At 44.7% G+C, this 18,621-nt stretch overlaps 1 protein-coding gene across 1 annotated transcript in view; it reads left to right on the forward strand.

Moving 5' to 3' along the window:
• The window catches only part of LOC141148307 (guanylate-binding protein 7-like), a 94,491-nt gene that overhangs the window by 6,989 nt on the left and 68,881 nt on the right, over positions 1–18,621 (forward strand). Inside the window, exons 2-4 of the mRNA XM_073635611.1 lie at positions 1,808–1,935; positions 7,820–7,929; positions 11,518–11,705. Of these exons, the coding sequence (XP_073491712.1) occupies positions 1,808–1,935; positions 7,820–7,929; positions 11,518–11,705 (426 nt within the window). The remainder of the gene's footprint in view (positions 1–1,807; positions 1,936–7,819; positions 7,930–11,517; positions 11,706–18,621) is intronic.

Genomic DNA, 18,621 nt, shown 5'->3' on the forward strand with positions numbered 1-18,621 from the left:
TGCAGAGGTCTCACTACACTAACTTGTAGTTTTAGCTGAACACGTTGAGCAGGATGCACTACACTAACTTGTAGCTTTAGCTTAACACTGTGCAGAGGTCTCACTACACTAACTTGTAGTTTTAGCTGAACACTGTGAGGAGGACGCACTACACTAACTTGTAGCTTTAGCTGAACACTGTGCAGAGGTCTCACTACACTAACTTGTAGTTTTAGTTGAACACTGTGAGCAGGACGCACTACACTAACTTGTAGCTTTAGCTGAACACTGTGAGGAGGACGCACTACACTAACTGTAAATAGTTAGCTGCCTGACTGTGGTACTAATAGGATCAAAAGAACACCAGCAATTTTCTTCAGGTAGCTGTAAATACTGTAACAAGACAAGCCTGCCTGTCAGTAGGAAGATAACAGGAACAGATCTAGCTAAACTGAATACAGTGTATATATATATATATATATATATATATATATATATATATATATATATACACAACACCTGGGATACATATATATACACAATACACTATAAGTACAGCTAACTCACTGACTGTCCTGCCTAATCTAGCTAACTTAAATGAAATGACACTGTCTCTCTCTCTCTCTCTCTCTCTCTCTCTCTCTCTCTAAACCCCCTGAGCCATAATTGTCCAAAGTCACCCTGACTTTGGCCAATTACAGCTCTCTCTACTGATGGCGCAGTGATTGGCCAAGCATGCGGGTCATAGTGCATGCTTGGCCAATCATCAGCCAGCAATGCACTGCGATGCCACAGTGAATTATGGGCCGTGACGTGCCACACGAATTTGGCGCGAACGGCCCATATCGTTCGCAATTCGGCGAACGATCGAACAGTCGATGTTCGAGTCGAACATGGGTTCGACTCAAACACAAAGCTCAAACCCTACTCATCATCTCATCATCAAAAATTCTCATCATCAAGCACGTACGTCAAAGAAATATGATCTTATTGGTACATACACAGTATATTACAGTATATTACCAGTTAAAAAAGGTAAGATTAGAAAAAGTTTTTCAATTTGATTATGTACAATAGAAATTTAGCAACAAATTTAAATACTGAAGAGAAAAACCCTGAAAGGCTGTGTAATTTAGACTGAACATCTGGGGGTTGATTTACTAAAAGCACTGATGGGCTCTGAGCACATCACAGGACACAGGGGGTCACTGTGGGGGGTGGAGGACACCATGGGGGTGAAGAACACAGAGGGTCACCCTGGGGGGTAGAGGACACCATGGAGAGGGGGTGAAGGACACAGGGGGACACCGTGGAGGGAGGAGGACACCGTGGGGGTGGGGTGGAGGACACAGGGGAACAACGTTGGGGGTGGAGGAGACTGGGAGACACCGTGAGGGGTGGAGAACACAGGGGAACATCGTGGGGGGAGGAGGACACATGGGGACACAGTGGGGGGGGGACACAGGGGGACACTGTGAGGGGTGGAAGACACAGGGGGACACTATGAGGGGTGAAGGACACAGGGGGACACCATGGGGGAAGGACACCGTGGGGGATGGAGGACACAGGAGGACACTGTGGGGGGAGGACACAGGGGGACACCGTAGGGGGAGAGGACATGTGTAGAGGTGATGTTAACGGTGCCTCTACCCATGGGTGTCACCCCTCTGACGGGTATCACCCAGGTACGACCCGCTCCCCCTGCCCCTCCCTAGTGATGCCACTAATTTAAAGGATGTATTAAGTGTATTCACAACTGAAGATAATGATGGGACTTTACTCCATTTCCAAGCTTTAGCCAATAGTTTTCCATGTTTCTTGTTCTCAGGTTTTACTCTGGGTTCTACTATTCAGGTTCAGACTAAAGGCATCTGGATGTGGTGTGTTCCTCACCCAAATGATAAGGATCGTGTTATGGTTCTCTTGGACACAGAAGGTCTGGGGGATGTAGAGAAGGTGAGAAATTTAGGATGAGACTTCTTTATCAAAATGCTTAATAATTATTATAGCTAAATATTGCAAGGATCTCATTTTTTTCTGGCCTTTTGAGTTTTCTATATTGATGAATGTAATTGAAATTTCATGGCTTGTGAAGGTATTATTTTTTTATAGCTGTGTTGGTTTTTGTTCTCTTCTCCCTGTCTGATAAACCTTCACTTGAAAGCCTCAAGCATAGATTACATTCTTTATGGAGATTCATGAACTGCAGTCCAGCCAGTAAAGTACATTTATAGGCCTTTTGCCCCTTTTTATTCAAAGGGAAAGTTCCTGAACCGGAAAAAGGTTTTCCAAATTGGGGTTTTCACCATTACACTGAACAACATAAACACAATGCTTTCACCCTCCTGGCTGGGTTGTATCCATACAGATTCATACACACAGACCTTGGCCTGGTTGGTTCAGACACTCACCATGTGCCCATTCACACACCCACACTGCTGGTGCAACTATTTGCTTCAGGTTCAGATAGAAATTTAATTTTGCCCAAACTTAGCCTGTTTGGCAAATTAAATGGGGTGTTAGCCCTGCCAGTCCTGACCTCTGACTGCAGTGGGTAGTGAGTGATACATATAGCAGTGGTATTACTATCAATGCCAAATGTGACAGCTTCCTGCTTCCTGCTGGTTGTTAATATAACATAACCATAAGGAATATTCACAGATCTCCCAGTGCTTCAGGACAGGATAGATGGTCACCTTTTTCACAGGTCAACCTCCCATCTCATGGCCATTTGCAAAGGAATACCAAGTGAGGGAACATAGTGTAAAACCATTTCTATAAGCTTTATTAAAATAATACCACACACTTACAATGATTAGGTGCAATAATACAGTGCTGTATAAAAAATTCTTCCAAGGATGGGTAGAGTGAGGATCCTGCATCAGAAAATGCAATGACGTCACAGACACGAGCACCACCCATCTCGTTTTGTCATACTTGACATCATTTGGGGTGTAGAAGCTGTGTGTAAGCGCAATGAGAGGACACAGCTCCTACACCCCAGACAATGTCAAGTATGATGAAATGTGTCAGATGGAGCTCGTGTCCGTGACGTCATTGCATTTTCTGATGCAGCAGCCTCACTCTATCCGTCCTTGGATGAATTTTTTATACAGAGCTGTATTGCATCTAATCATTGTAAGTGTTTAGTATTATTTTAATAAAGCTTTTAGAAATGTTTTTACACTATGTGTCCCTGCTTGGTATTCCTTTGCAAATGGCCATGAGATGGGAGGTTGACCTTCTATCCTGTCCTTAAAGGGGTTGTAAAGTCAAAAGGTTTTTTATCTTAATGCATTATATGCATTAAGATAAAAAGCCTTCTGTGTGCAGCAGCCCCCTCAGCCCCCCTAATTACACACCTGAGCCCCCTCTCTATCCAGGAATGTGCACAAGTGCCTCAGCCGTCTGGAACTCTTTCTTCCTGATTGGCTGAGACACAGCAGCAGCACAATTGGCTCCTGCTGCTATCACTCAAACTCAGTTAGCCAATCAGGAGGGGGGGGGGGGGCTGAATGTCAGCTCTGTGTCTGAATGTATACACAGAGCTGTAGCTCGGCTTAGGTACCCTCATAGCAAGCTGCTTGCTCTGGGGGAACTCGGCAGGAGGGAGGGGCCAGGAGCACCAAAGAGGTCTGTCAGAATTTTCGAAAGAAAAAGTCAGATGAAGCCCACACACGATCGGAATATCCGATGGAATGATTTCATCGGACCTTTTCTGCCGGAAAGTCCGGTCGTGTGTACGTGGCATTAGTGTTCATTCACTTAATTTATTATTTTCCAATTTTCAATTAAGTTTGAGAGATTTACAATATATGTGTTTATTTTGTATTGTAATTTTTTAGGCTATACCATGGTTTATATTATTTAATTGTACCATGTGCTTGTATGAGAGAGTCTCCTGTCCTCTTTGTATTGCTTCCTTTATGAGAAATCCCTCATGTTCCTGACAGTTTCCCTGTTTCCTATTAATAACTGGCCACACCAAGCAGGAGAACACAGCATGGTCAGTTCTCTAGCTCTGCTCCAATTATCAGACTTGTCCTGACAATCCCCCCCCTGCACAGCCATTAACTGGCAAGCTCAGTGTGCTGCTGCTTCTCCTCCCCCCAGCTCTTATGCAGCTGAGGAAAGAGGGAATGTGATCACTTATAAAAAAGGGAAAAAAGGTATTTAAAATGTTTTTTTTTTTAAATCTATACAAAAATATTTTGCCTTTCATTTCTATTTTAATCTGAAAAGCTTGTTTTATAATCGTCGTGATCGTTTACAATCACTTTAAATTTACAAAGAAAAAAGTGTGTTTAAATGTCTGGCCTCTTCATTCTGTTTGTAAACAGAGCACCCAGGAAATCCCTTGTCTATGCCACACCTTTTTCCTAGATGATGGTCTGGCTTAGATTAAAATGTGTGTGATGGAACCATCCAGCACCCAGCTTGGGTGCCTTCCCCAAGATATATAACTTCCTCCAGTCTGGACCTAGGAACTAGATGATAATAGCTTAGATGCAAACTGGAACTCTATTGTAAACTCGTACAGAATTTATATACCGCACAAATAGAGTTTGATCACGTTATGCAAACAGTAAGATAATTAACATAGCTAGGGAACAGCCAACATAAACCCCAGTCTAATTAACATGAACTACTGTAATTAAACAACTAGTCACTAAAACAAACCTAGGTGCCCAGTCCATTTGGCACCCAGCTTACAACCCTGGATATACAAAGAACATTACACATTATCATAAGCATAAACACATAACATTCCACAATGGCTCCATAACAAGGTAAACTGGTCACAATATTAATCTCATCTCCAAGAGATGATCAGACAGACAGAAACAATAGATGACTCAAATAACAATGGGAATGCACACCTAGGAGGCACACAATGGGACAAAGGCACACGTAACAAAAAGACACTTAACCCCTTAATAAACAGAATATAGCAGGGACCCCAGTATCAGGTTGCTTTGAGCTGATCATATTAATATCTGCTCTGAGTATCACAGTCTAAAGCAGTTATTGCTGGTTTGAGCCTAGAAGCCCCAAATACTGTCTGTATCTAGGTCCTTCAGTTCCCAGTGAATCTGAAGCAAGACCGCTCCAAGGGTTCCCCAGACACACACCTCACAAAGAGTAGTGCTCCCTTAAAAGCTAGGGGCCATAGTCAGTAGGCAAGAGACCGCCCTGCAGTCCCCTCCCAAAGCCCCTGCCCTGGTTGGGTCAATCACAGTGGGCACGCCCACACAAAAAATCATCAGGGTCTTTAAATTCTCCCCCACTGCTGTTTCACCACACTGCTCAGCAGCAGAATAATTTATAATGAGGTTTAGGTAACAACACTTGTCTCTGGCAGCAGATATGTGCTGGAGATGAATGCCATCATTCACACAGAAGGGGGTAGGAATGTCAGCTTGGATCATAACACAAGTCTCCAGATAGTAAACAGAGAAGAGGGGGTGGGGGACTATGGTGCCTTGAATAAAGGTGTTTCATCAATCCCAGGAGACAACAGGCATCGCCGGGTCTTAGGATCGCGTTATTTCAAAACCGGAAATAACATGATGCAAGGCGGTGCCCGGCGCCATTTTTAAAAAGGGTAACCAGGCTTTTGTTGCCATTACCCAAGCTTCCCATGCAAATGGAATCGGCGGTGGCGGCTGTGTGTGGATCACAAGGGCTGCATCACTTTATTTACTGTTGTGGGCGGTACGCATGTCAGCTTTGTTTGCAGAGCCTGGGGGACAGCACAGCCAAAAAAATTTAAAATTTGTTTAAAAAAGAGCAGCATTATGGGGGCAATCTGATGGGGGCATAGAGAAAGAGAGAGGGAGGATAGAGAGAGAGAGAGAGAGAGAGAGAGACAGAGAGAGAGAGAGAGAAATAGAAAGATAGAAGGAGGATATAGAGAAAGAGGGACGATAGAGAGAGCAAGATAGAGGGAGGATAGAGAGGGAGAGGGACGATAGCGAGAGAGGGAGAGGAAGATAGAGGGAGGATAGAGAGGGAGGATAGAGATAGAGAAGGAGAGAGAAAGGATACAGAGAGAGAGAGAGAGAGAGAGAGAGAGAGAGAGAGAGGTGATAGAGAGGGAGGATAGAGGTAGAGAGGGAGGATAGAGAGAGAGAGAGAGAGAGAGAGAGAGAGAGGTAGATAGGGACGATAGAGAGGGAGGATAGAAATAGAGAGGGAGGATAGAGGATAAAGAGGGAGGGTAGAGAGAGAGAGAAAGAGAGGGAGGGTAGAGAGAGAGAAAAAGAGGGGGGAGAGAGAGAGAGAGATAGAGAGGATAGAGAGAGGGAGGATAGAGAAAGAGAAGGAGAGGGAGGATAGAGAAAGAGAAAAAGAGAGAGGATAGAGAAAGAGAAGGAGAGGGAGGATAGAGAAAGAGAAGGAGAGAGAGGATAGAGAAGGAGAGAGGGAGGATAGAGAAGGAGAGAGGGAGGATAGAGAAAGAGAGAGGGAGGATAGAGATAGAGAGAGGGAGGATAGAGACATAGAGAGGGAGAATAGAGATAGAGGGAGGATCGAGAAAGAGAGAGGGAGGATAGAGAAAGAGAGAGGGAGGATAGAGAAAGAGAGAGGGAGGATAGAGATAGAGAGAGGGAGGATAGAGATAGAGAGAGGGAGGATAGAGATAGAGAGAGGAAGGATAGAGAAAGAGAGAGGGAGGATAGAGATAGAGAGAGGGCGGATAGAGATAGAGAGAGGGAGGATAGAGAAAGAGAAGGAGAGGGAGGATAGAGAAAGAGAAAAAGAGAGGATAGAGAAAGAGAAGGAGAGGGAGGATAGAGAAAGAGAAGGAGAGAGAGGATAGAGGAGAGAGTTAGGATAGAGAAGGAGAGAGGGAGGATAGATAAAGAGAGAGGGAGGATAGAGATAGAGAGAGGGAGGATAGAGAGAGGGAGGATAGAGAAAGAGAGAGGGAGGATAGAGAAAGAGAGAGGGAGGATAGAGATAGAGAGAGGGAGGATAGAAATAGAGAGAGGGAGGATAGAGATAGAGAAAGAGAGAGGGAGGATAGAGATATAGGGATGGAGGCTATAGAGCGTGAGTGAGTAAGTGAGTAAGTGAGTGAATGAGAGCCTAGAGGTAAAGATAGAGAGAGAAGTAAAGAGAAGATGGAAAGAGAGATAGAGAGAAAAAACTGAGTGACAGAGAGAAAAAGAGAGAGAAGGATAGGCAGACACACACAAAGTACAAGATAGACAGAGAGAGAAAAGGAGTGAAGGAGTGATGGAGGGAGAGAGATACACACAAAAACATCAGAATAAATAAATATAGACCACTCGATATATGTATATCTATATATCTATATATCTAATATGAGCACATCATATAACAGAAGCTACTTCACCTCAGTCCAGCGCTGCAACTGCTTCATATGCATGGTAGGCTGAGGCTTCCAGTTTTTGGTGTTGATACCTTATCTTCATTACCATAACAAAGGGGCGGGCACTTCCTCCATCGCCGCCCGTTGTTATGACAACAAGATAATCTTCCTGCGCTACGCCCAGTGTTTACTGCACGAGATTGGTAAGTGCATGCTGGGTAGCCATCAGCACTTTATCTTGGAAGAGACTCCTAGTGGGCTACACATGCCCACAGTGTAGATGGAAGTGCTCTGCAGAGTAGAAAACAAATGTGAGTAACTGAAAAATCCGGGAATTGAATGGCGAGTTTATAATTCACACACATTATAGTATTTAATGCAGTATAGCAGAATGGATTGCCAAAAAAAAAGGTCTAGGTGAAACTCCGCTTTAAGTTAAATGTACAATAACCAAACCAATAGTAAATTCATATTTTTGTATATTTTTGGTCTTTCTTCTAGGGGGATACAAAAAATGACAGCAAGATCTTCACCCTTGCAGTCCTGCTAAGCAGTGCCTTGGTGTATAATAGCAAGGGCGCCATCTGCCAGGATGATCTAGACAAGTTAAAGTATCCTTTTATAACAAGTTACAAGACAGAATTTCACTTAAAATGTATCTCTGGGCAAAACTTTTCCCAACAATCCCTCCCACACCCATACACATTCATGCATTTATCACAAGCTGCTGACATTTAATCCTTTACAGCACCTCATCTGAGAGTGGAGTACGAGGGTGATCCACCACCGGAGTCATGGTCTGTTGACTTGTCTCCTTGTCTTGTTCTATTGGAAGTGCCAATTCTGCTGCTTGAAGTATTCAGAACCCTGTGTGAACCTTGCCAATGGACATCCTAGTCATATGCATTTTATCCAAAGAGGGTGCCACAGAAAAGTTCCTAAAGTCCAAAGTTGTATTTTATTGATTTCGTGAATGACAACAGTTAAAAAAAAACACCACAGTCGATGCATTTCAGGGGCTCAGCATACTTGGGATCCAAAATAAATGAGATATCAGCTGGGCCCAGAGCAAGGCTGCTCTGCCGCTGAAGCAGGCACCTTTTTTTATAATTTTCCTGGTTTGGATTGCGTTTTTCCAGGAGCTTTTCTCTGAGTCCAACTGATATCTTAATTAATTTTAGAGCCCTAATGAGGGGGAAAATTCATTACATATCTCATTGAATCAATGGTCCAGCATCAATACACTTATATGTATACACACAGTGTATAACTGTGTGGGAGTCCTGGTTTTGTAGGTAAGGCATTAGAAGTCACCTTTTCTTGCCTTCCTTTTAATTTGTGAATATTCATACACAAGTTTCCTGGGTCCCTGCATATATAATTCAGATTTCTTAAAAGTTTTACTTGTATTCGTTTCCTTACAAATCATTTTTTTTTGTTTTATGTATTATTATTTTTGGTCTATTCACTGACACCTGGTTGGAATTCACTCCAGGACACATTGGTAGAACTGTTTTGTCTCTCATCTGTTCTCAGCCCTTCTGCTCCCTTGCTTAGCATCCCTCATGGGAGCCACAATGATCTGAGATCCATGGAAATACTTTATAGTGCTCTCTCCTGGTATTTCCTTTTAGATCTCCCATGGACTTATCCAATCAGGTGTAACAATACCTAAAAACATCTTCTCACTGTTTACAATTATCTTCCCCTATTTCAATTGTTTCAGGTGGTCTCAGATATGCTGAGTTTTAGTTGTGTTTTTGTACTCTGTTTGTTTTTGTGTTTTTTAATTGTGTGGTTTTTTTAACGATCCCCCTCCCCTGCCAGTTGATTGGCCCATTTTAATCTGGCATAACCAATTTACTCTCCCACCTGCATTACCAGCTTCCAGCTACTGGTATAAAAGACATCACCATCCCATAATTGAGCATACTTGAAAAAGGAGGCAGGTCCTCTGAAACGCGTTGTACATGCCCCCATTTCACCCTCGATGGTTGCTGCTTTGATCTAGTTAGCCTGCAGACGCTGCCTGCCCCTTCTGGCAAAAAAAAACAAACTTCTGGCAGTCCTGGAGTCATTGCATGACAGATGTTTGTGCTGCTCTTCACTATCTTCACAATTTTGCAGCCCTTCGCTTACCCATATGTAAGTGTGCTTTTATGCCTTTATTAAATGTTATATGCTCATATTGATGTTTGTGCTGTGGTCACTTTTGTTTTCTACATGTTACTGAGGATTCCCAGACCTGATAAGCCCTGCTGCACCACAATCTGAGCCGTTATCCATCCATCACAACTCATATCCTCTCCTGTGATATATCCCACATTGACTTTCACTAAGGCTGCTGATTGATGTATTCCAGTCTGATCCATCCCACTGGAACCAAGACTCCATAGAAGTACTGGACTTGGAGCCTCTCTCTTATACCTTGAAGTTCCCTTCTGACCATGGGTCCTCAATCCCAGATTTAAAGGGGTTTTAAACCTATGCCTTTTTTCACCTTAATGCATCCTATGCATTAAGGTGAAAAAGCACCTTGCAGTGTCTGGCACCCCAGCCCCCCATTTCACTTACCTGAGCCCTGAATTTCCATGGGCGTGACCCCACGTCACTCTCTCCACGGGTTCTCTGCTCTTCATTGGATAGATCAAAAGCAGCGCAGCCATTGGCTCCCGCTGCTGTCAATCAAATCCAATGACGCGGGTGCCGGGGAGCAGGGCCACGTCATACACGGTGTCTATGGACGCTGAGTGTATGATTCAGGAGTGTGCCCGCAAGGTATCCCCCTCAAGAGAGAGCTTCCCAGATGGGGGTTATCTAATGCAGGGAGGAGCCGCGAGAGCTGCCGTGGGACCCCAGAACAGGAAGATCTGGGCCACTCTGTGCAAAACGAACTGCACAGTGGAATTAAGTATGACATTTTAGTTATTTTTTTTAAAAAAGGGTACCTTAAATATCACTTTAAGGTTTGATGAGCCTGAACTTTGCTTTTGCTTTGCCTGAACTTAGTGCAATGAGAATTTTATTTTCCTGTTAGCATTTATTTCTGTTAGCCTGTCCCCAGGGATACTGCTCCTATTGGGCTCTGTTCCTAGCTGCACTCAGTTAACTTTCATAGCTGTGTGTGCTCTGCTCTGCTCATTGCTAATAGCAAGTTCTAGGAGTTTTCTGACTATTGCGGTTCCCCTCACCATGGTGAGGCAGGCAGTGAGAAGATGATGTGCTGTAACCTTCAGCAACCAATCAGTGAGCTGTATTGATGTGCTGTGACCTCTAGCAACCAATAAGTAAATGGTAATGATGCACAGTAACCTCTAGCAACCAATCACTGAGCAGTAATAATGTGCAGTAACCTCTTTCAACCAATCAGTGAGCGGTAAGCATGTAACCTCTAGCAACCAATTAGTAAGCGATAGGCATGTAACCTCAAGAAACCAATCAGTAAGCATGTAAACTCTAAAGAACAATCAGGGAGTGGTAAGCATGTAACCTCTAGCAACCATTGAGTGAGCAGTAAGCATGTAACCTCTAGCACCCAATCAGTGAGAGGTAAGGATGTGCAGTAACCTCTGGCAACCAATCGCAATTGCTGCCTGACCTGATTTTGAGTCTAGCTGCTATTTATTGTATGTCTCAGAGCGGGGGGGCTGGGAGAAGCTGGGGGGCCCAAAGGAAAGGTTTGCTCAGGGTCCAGTCAATATCAAAGACAGCCCTGGTGATCTGTATATGGAGTACAGGGTTTAGGGGTGAGCTGTGTACATCCAAGTCGCCCCAAGTACAGAGCTCTCCTCCCCCCAGATTCCAGTTTGGAGCTCACCCCCTATCAATACACAGCATTCCTCTGGCATCAATACCCCCTCCAAATGGTGGGGCCCTGGGCAGATACCCGGTTTGCCCTGATTGAGGATCCATATCCAGCACCTCATCTTCATCTCAGGAGAGTGAATAGGAAGTGTCCACCTTGCCGGGGAGCAATATGGGCATAAGCATAAGAACCATCCCACACCACAGTCCAGAAGAAAGAAGACTTGGGCTCTGAATGTCATGAGACCGTAGACTGAGGTAAGTATTTTTTTTTATAAAACCCCTAGCTTAGACCTAGATCCCATCACAGAGATAATGGGTAAAATATTATAGCTCTAATTCCTAACTGGATAATTGTAACAAAAGCTGTTATATGACCTTATAAACTTTAATAGATATGTAGGAGAACTCACTGAAATAATCAAGGTGAGAACTGGAGACACTCAGGAGGAGAAGAAAACATTTTCCACATACTTCCCCATCTTTATCTGGGCAGTCAGAGATTTCACTCTGGAACTGAAGTTTGGTGGGAAAGTGATCTCAGCAGATGATTACCTGGAGAATGCCCTAAAGCATAAAACACGTATGTACAGTATATGCATTATCTATAAACCGAACAATCATTTCAAACCATTGTATCAAAGTCATTTTTTTTCTTTAAATTTTAAGCTTTTATTTAAGAAAATACACATCATATGATGGGATTCCTGTCCCTACAGTTGGTAGACATAGCAACAGTACAGTTCCAAATTCTTACAATCTGCATAAATAGTAGGGAAACCTGACAATCCATAAAGAGGTCAATACCCATCAGACGTGCATAATTCTTCTGAAGTTTGACTTTAAGGAAGAACCAGAATGTTCTTGTTTAAAGCGGTGTTCCACCGAAAAAAATAAAAAATAAAAGTCAGCAGCTACAAATACTGCAGCTGCTGACTTTTAATATGTGGACACTAGGGATGAGCCGAACACCCCCCGGTTCGGTTCGCACCAGAACCTGCGAACGGACTGAAAATTCCCACGAACGTTAGAACCCCATTGACGTCTATGGGACTTGAACGTTCAAAATCAAAAGTGCTCATTTTAAAGGCTAATTTGCATGGTATTGTCCTAAAAAGGGTTTGGGGACCCGGGTCCTACCCCAGGGGACATGTATCAATGCAAAAAAAAGTTTTAAAAACGTACTTTTTTCGGGAGCAGTGATTTTAATGATGCTTAAAGTAAAAAAAAAAGTGAAATATTCCTTTAAATATCGTACCTGGGGCGTGTCTATAGTATGCCTGTAAAGTGGAGCGTGTTTCCCGTGCTTAGAACAGTCCCTGCACAAAATGACCTTTTTAAAGGAATAAAAGTCATTTAAAACTGCTTGCGGCTTTAATGTAATGCCGGGTCCTGGCAATATGGATGAAAATCAGTGAGACAAACAGCATGGGTACCCCCCAGTCCATTACCAGGCCCTTTGGGTCTTGTATGGATATTAAGAGGAACCCCGCACCCAAATTACAAAAAGGAAAGGTGTGGGGCCCCCAGGCTCTATATACTCTGAACAGCAGTATACAGGCGGTGCAAACAAGACAGGGACTGTAGGTTTGTTGTTAAGTAGAATCGGTTTGTAATTTTGAATTGGTACATTTTTAACGTGTTAAGCTCCAGCCAAAAAATCGATTTTAAGCTTTTTGGAAAACATAGGGAAGGGTTATCACCCCTGTGACATTTGTTTTGCTGTCTGTGCTCCTCTTCAGAAGATTTCACCTCACTTTTTGTCCCAATGACAAATGTTTTTTGAAAATTTGGGGTTTTTAGTGAAACAAGGATTGGTGATAAAGCATCAGTGTAAAGGAGAAAAGTTTTTCCCATATTAACCCTTACAGGAGAGAATTTCCCTTCCTAGGGGTATGTGACGGGAGGGCCCGTGGAACTCAGAATCCCTTGAAAAGTAAAACTATATCTTTATTAGAACCAGAATACAGTCTTATATACAGTAGAAGATGAGGTTCCCCCCTCCTGCTCATATTACTCTAACAATACACCTGTAACCTAATTAACCTAATTAACATGAGCTAGTTTACTAAATCATTTACCCAGACCAGATGACTCAGAGACATGACCTGTAGGACACAGACTTGTGGGTACTGAGCTTCACACAGTAGTATAAACACAATAGCAGGAGCTAATTACAATTAACAATACAAACTACAATCTCCCCCCTCCTCAACCTAGTTATCAACAACTATAGTAGGATTAGACTGTTCGTCTCCTAGCCAGTCCTGGAGGCTAATGTGATCAGCTCACTCAATTAACAGGTTGAGTTCAGAATCAATCAAACCAAGAATAGTCTCTACATACATCCTGGGAGATATTGTGGACAAATATTACTGTCCCATTTTAAGTAGTCCAAGATATATTTTCTCACTGGCCAGTAGAAGTGAGCTGTGAGCCCCGAGAGCGTAGCCTGTACTATCCCTGCATTATCCCCAACACCAGCCTGGATATTTGCCGTGCATCAGTGACCTCATTTCCTCTTCTGTACTCCAGAGTGGTCAGCGTGGAGCTTTCCATGCACTGGATGCAGGAGTTCAGCCTGTGTACAGACTCCACACCCAGACGCCTGAAGGAATGAAATCTGAGCCGGAAACAAGATAACAGCACATCCCAGGACACTTTTCCATCTCAAAGAAACACCTCCACCCTGCGAACCAGTAAGTGTAATTGTTACACTAACTTTTATTTTTGCATAAACAAGCTACCACAGTTGGCGCCTCCACACCCCTCCTTTTTTCAACACGTTGTGCAGAAACAGGAGTTTGTAACCTCCCAGTCTCTGGGAACGCGTTGCACAGACCTTTCTGCAAGGCCTCTGCTCCCTCTGCAACGGCAAGATAAGGTCTGCAACCTTACCCTTGTAACGTGGATCAAGGAAGGTTGCCAGCCAGTATTGTTCCTTCTCCTTGATACCACGAATACGAGGATTGTTCCGCAGGCTTTGCAGGATCAGGGAGGCCATGCAGTGTAGGTTTGCTGAGGCATTCGGTCCGGAGTCCTCTGGGTCACTAAGGACGACATGATCCGCAGCCACCTCCTCCCAACCATGTACAAGTCCATGTGTTTCTTGGGACTGTAAATGATCCCTTAAAGACTGCTGCTGATGCTGAGTGCCAGGCTCCACCTCCATACTGACACAATCCTCCTCCTCCTCCTCTTCCTGTGTGATCGGCGGGCATGCAGGAACACTGTCTGGATAAAGGGGGCCTTGAGAGCTAAGGAAGTCCTCCTCTTCCTGCCTCTGTTCTGCCTCAAGTGCCCTGTCCATTATTCCATGCAGAGTGTGCTCCAACAGGTGGACAAGGGGGACAGTGTCACTGATGCATGCACTGTCACTGCTCACCCTCCTCGTGGCCTCCTCAAATGGTGACAGGACAGTGCATGCATCCCTGATCATGGCCCACTCTCGTGGGGAAAAAGCTCCCCTGAGCCTGTCCTGGTGCCATAGTCGCACAGGTACTCATTGATGGCCCTCTGCTGTGTGTGCAGCCGCTGCAGCATGGCCCACATTGAGTTCCACCTGGTGGGCATGTCACAGATTAGGCGGTTCTTGGGCAGGTTAAAGTCCTTTTGGAGGTCTGCCAGCCGAGCACTGGCATTATATGACCGGCAGAAATGCACACAGACTTTCCTGGCCTGCCTCAGGACATCCTGTAAGCCCGGGTACCTGCCCAAGAACCGCTGCACCACCAAGTTAAGGACGTGAGCCAAACAGGGCACATGGATCATTTGGCCCTGTCGGAGGGCGGAGAGGAGGTTGGTGCCATTGTCGCAAACCACCATTCCTGCCTTAAGTTGGCATGGCCTCAACCACCTCTGAACCTGCCCCTGCAGAGCTGACAGAACTTCTGCCCCAGTGTGGCTCCTGTCCCCCAAGCACACCAGCTCAAGCACCGAAAGGCATCTTTTGGCCTGCATACTTGCGTAGCCCCTTGAACGCCTATGGAGCACCGCTGGTTCTGAGGACAAAGCACAGGAAGAGGGCATGGAGGAAGAAGAAGAGGAGGGGGTGGAGGAGAGAGGTGTGTCAGAATCACTAGTAGTGGCATTTTGGAGGCGTGGTGGCGGAACAACCTCCAACACTACTGCGCCTTGTCCTGCATCCTTCCCAGCTGCCAGCAGAGTCACCCAATGCGCGGTGAAACTTAGGTAACGTCCCTGTCCATGCCTGCTGGACGATGAGTCAGCGGTAATATGCACCTTACCGCTGACCGCCCTGTCCAGCGAGGCCAAGACATTGCCTTCCACATGCCGGTAGAGAGCCGGAATTGCCTTCCGTGAGAAAAAGTGGCCTTTGGGAACCTGCCACTGAGGAACCGCACATTCCACAAACTCATGGAAGGGGCAGAGCCTACCAACTTAAAAGGTAGCAGTTGAAGTGCTAGCAATTTTTCCAAGCTAGCATTCAACCGCTGGGCATGTGGATGGCTGGGAGCGAACTTCCTTTTGCGGTGCAGCAGCTGGGTCAGGGAAATTTGCCTGGTACAATCTGACGTCAGTGTACCGATAGCAGATTGCCCGCAAGTACTTGGCTGTTACACACCAAATTCTACACCTTCATTCCTCTCAGTGCAGGTCTCAGAGAGGACTGAAGGTATAGTGGGGTTGGAGATCCCAGCTGATGAGGAGTAAGGAGAGGTCCTCTTTGCTTTTTGGTGTGGGTCTTTTAGGTACGCTTGCCAACGAACTGCATGGCAGGTCAACATATGTCTGGTCAAGCATGTGGTGCCCAAGCAGGAGATGTTTTGGCCACGCCAGATACGCTTGAGACATATGTTGCAAATAGCAGTGGTGCCATCTGATGCACTCGTCTCAAAAAAGGCAAAAACCAAAGAACTTTTGGAATAATGTGCAGAGACAGCAGCTCCCTGCACATGCAGAGCTCTGAGGTGTGATGCAGTCAGTGTGCTGCCCTTGAGCTGGCCCCTGGAGGGCATCCTGCCTTGTTGGTGATGTGCCTCCTCCTCCTCTCTCCTATCAGGCACCCAGGTTGAGTCAGTGACCTCATCATCCCCTCCCTCCTCATCACTGGAGCAAACCTGGCAGTATGCTGCAGCAGGGGGAACATGACTGACAGATCGCTGTCCTTCTTGGGCACCCCCTCTGTCCGTGCTCACGTTACTGGCTTCATCTAGCTCAGTATCTTCATCAGAGCCTTCTAAATGCTGGGCATCCTCCTGGAGCATGTACCCAACACTGTGGTCAAACAGTTCGAGGGACTCCTCAGGAGGACATGGTCGGGCTAGGGAAGGAGTCACTGATGCCATTGAGCCGAGGGAAGAAGCCGCGTTGGCAGCTGCTTTGCCAGACAAAGTACCCTGAGCATGGGTGAGAGAGGATGAGGACGGCTTGGTCATCCACTCGATCAAGTCTTCCGCATGTTGCGTCTCAACACGGCCAGCTGCTGAAAAAAAGGCCAATCGTGTCCCACGGCCACGTGCTAATGAGGATGCACCGCGTCCATGACCAGCACTGTTGCCTCTAGACACAGAGCCTGCTTGCCCTCTTTTATTGGCTTGTGACTGTCTTCCTCTCCTTGTTGGCCTTCCAGACATACTAATGGCCTGCAGTGAGATGTAGCTGCACTAAGCTGGGATATATATATATATATACTGATACTGCAGCTAGCAAAATCAACTGCCTGCCTGTAGTATTTTTAGTATGAGAACACCACCAATCTTCTACAGGTAGCTTTAGCTGAACACTGTGCAGAGGTCGCACTACACTAACTTGTAGCTTTAGCTGAACATTGTGCAGAGGTCGCACTGCACTAACGTGTAAATAATGTAGCTGCCTGCGGTAGTGATAGGATCAGGAAAACAACACCAACCTTCTACAGGTAGCTTTAGCTGAACACTGTGCAGAGGTCGCACTACAGTAACTTGTAGCTTTAGCTGAACACTGTGCAGAGGTCGCACTACCCTAACTTGTAGCTTTAGCTGAACACTGTGCAGAGTCACACTACACTAACGTGTAAATAATGTAGCTGCCTGCGGTAGTGATAGGATCAGGAAAACACCACCAACCTTCTACAGGTAGCTTTAGCTGAACACTGTGCAGAGGTCTGTTTTACTTGCGTCTATCTAGCAAGGTTACTCTGTGGTATAAGCAAGGAAGCTGAGATTTCTGCAGTGTAAATGTGCTTTACTATACAAACATGCTGTACATACAAAACTATTACAATCTTAGGAATACAATACAAGATTGACAGATATCTATAACAAGCAAAAATGCCTAGCAAATGAACAGCCTATGTCTAACAGTATACATACACTTAAAAGTTACTTATCTTCTGTTACTGTATGTTTGTGATCTCCATTGGCAACGATGCTTCTTGGACACCAGGCAGTGTTCTTGTATCATGAGTGGCGGCTTCTGATCTTCAAAGCATGATGGTGTGTGTGTGTGTGTGTGTCCCTACTCACCCCTTTATTGTGTCAGGCTGTTTACCATAATTACCAAACAACAGAAAACATACCTGTTTACTGTAGCTGTAGAAACAATGGACTGTTGAAAACTGCATCTACGTACCCATTGTCTAATCAAACCAACACCAGACAGTAATCTAACAGTCATTCTTTCAGTTTGAGAGCTGAAAAAGACCTCAAACAACTAAATCTCTTTGTTGTGTACTGTACCAATAGAGACAATAGCCTGTTAATTGAACTGTCAATTGAATACAACAATGATATTTACCCCCATTGTATAAAACAGCATTTGTTTGAGAAATTTACTCAAGCCAAAAACTGACAATATCTCTATGACCAACCGCTATTGTGTAATGTTATGTCCCATGTATTGTAAGTCTGATTAAATAAAAAAAAATCATATTGTAACAAACGCAATACATTCCGCCCTAGATTTTTTTTTTTTCTCAGACTACACACAAAATCTCTTCATTACTAAACTCATTCTAAACATTAATTTCCCTTGAATGCAACACCTCCCATTTCTGTCACTGAGAAGGTGTTTCAGTCTTTAACTAAAAAGTTCATTAGAAAGTCCATGCTAAAGTTCTTTAGAAACAAGTCTAGGTTTGTAATACATCAAAGGCCTTGCTCTCCACAGCTCTTGCGATCTTCCATCATTCTTTCCATCATTCTTTCCATCATGTAACCACTTTTCTCTGGTCTTCCTATGGATCAAATCGGAGACAGCCTGTGGAGTGGAAAACAAAGCGGATTATCTGTTTCTTCTAATAGTACATAAACAGTAGAACCAAGCCCTTCAGCTACAATCTCTCCTCTAAATGGCTTCTTGCCTGGATATCTGACTAACACTTTGCCCCCTGCCTGTACCCACTTCTGATCCTCCCAAAGAACATCAATAGGGAGGAGAGGAAATATACTGATATTTCCCAGAAGATCACTGCTGTTTATTTTGGAAGGTTTGCTGTTATGTAGCTTCACTTTCCACTCTTGCTGAGAAGTATCCACTAACCAGTCAGAGTCCCAGCC

Source organism: Aquarana catesbeiana, linkage group LG06, assembly GCF_042186555.1.
Source record: "Aquarana catesbeiana isolate 2022-GZ linkage group LG06, ASM4218655v1, whole genome shotgun sequence".
NCBI classification, from domain to species: Eukaryota; Metazoa; Chordata; class Amphibia; order Anura; family Ranidae; genus Aquarana; species Aquarana catesbeiana.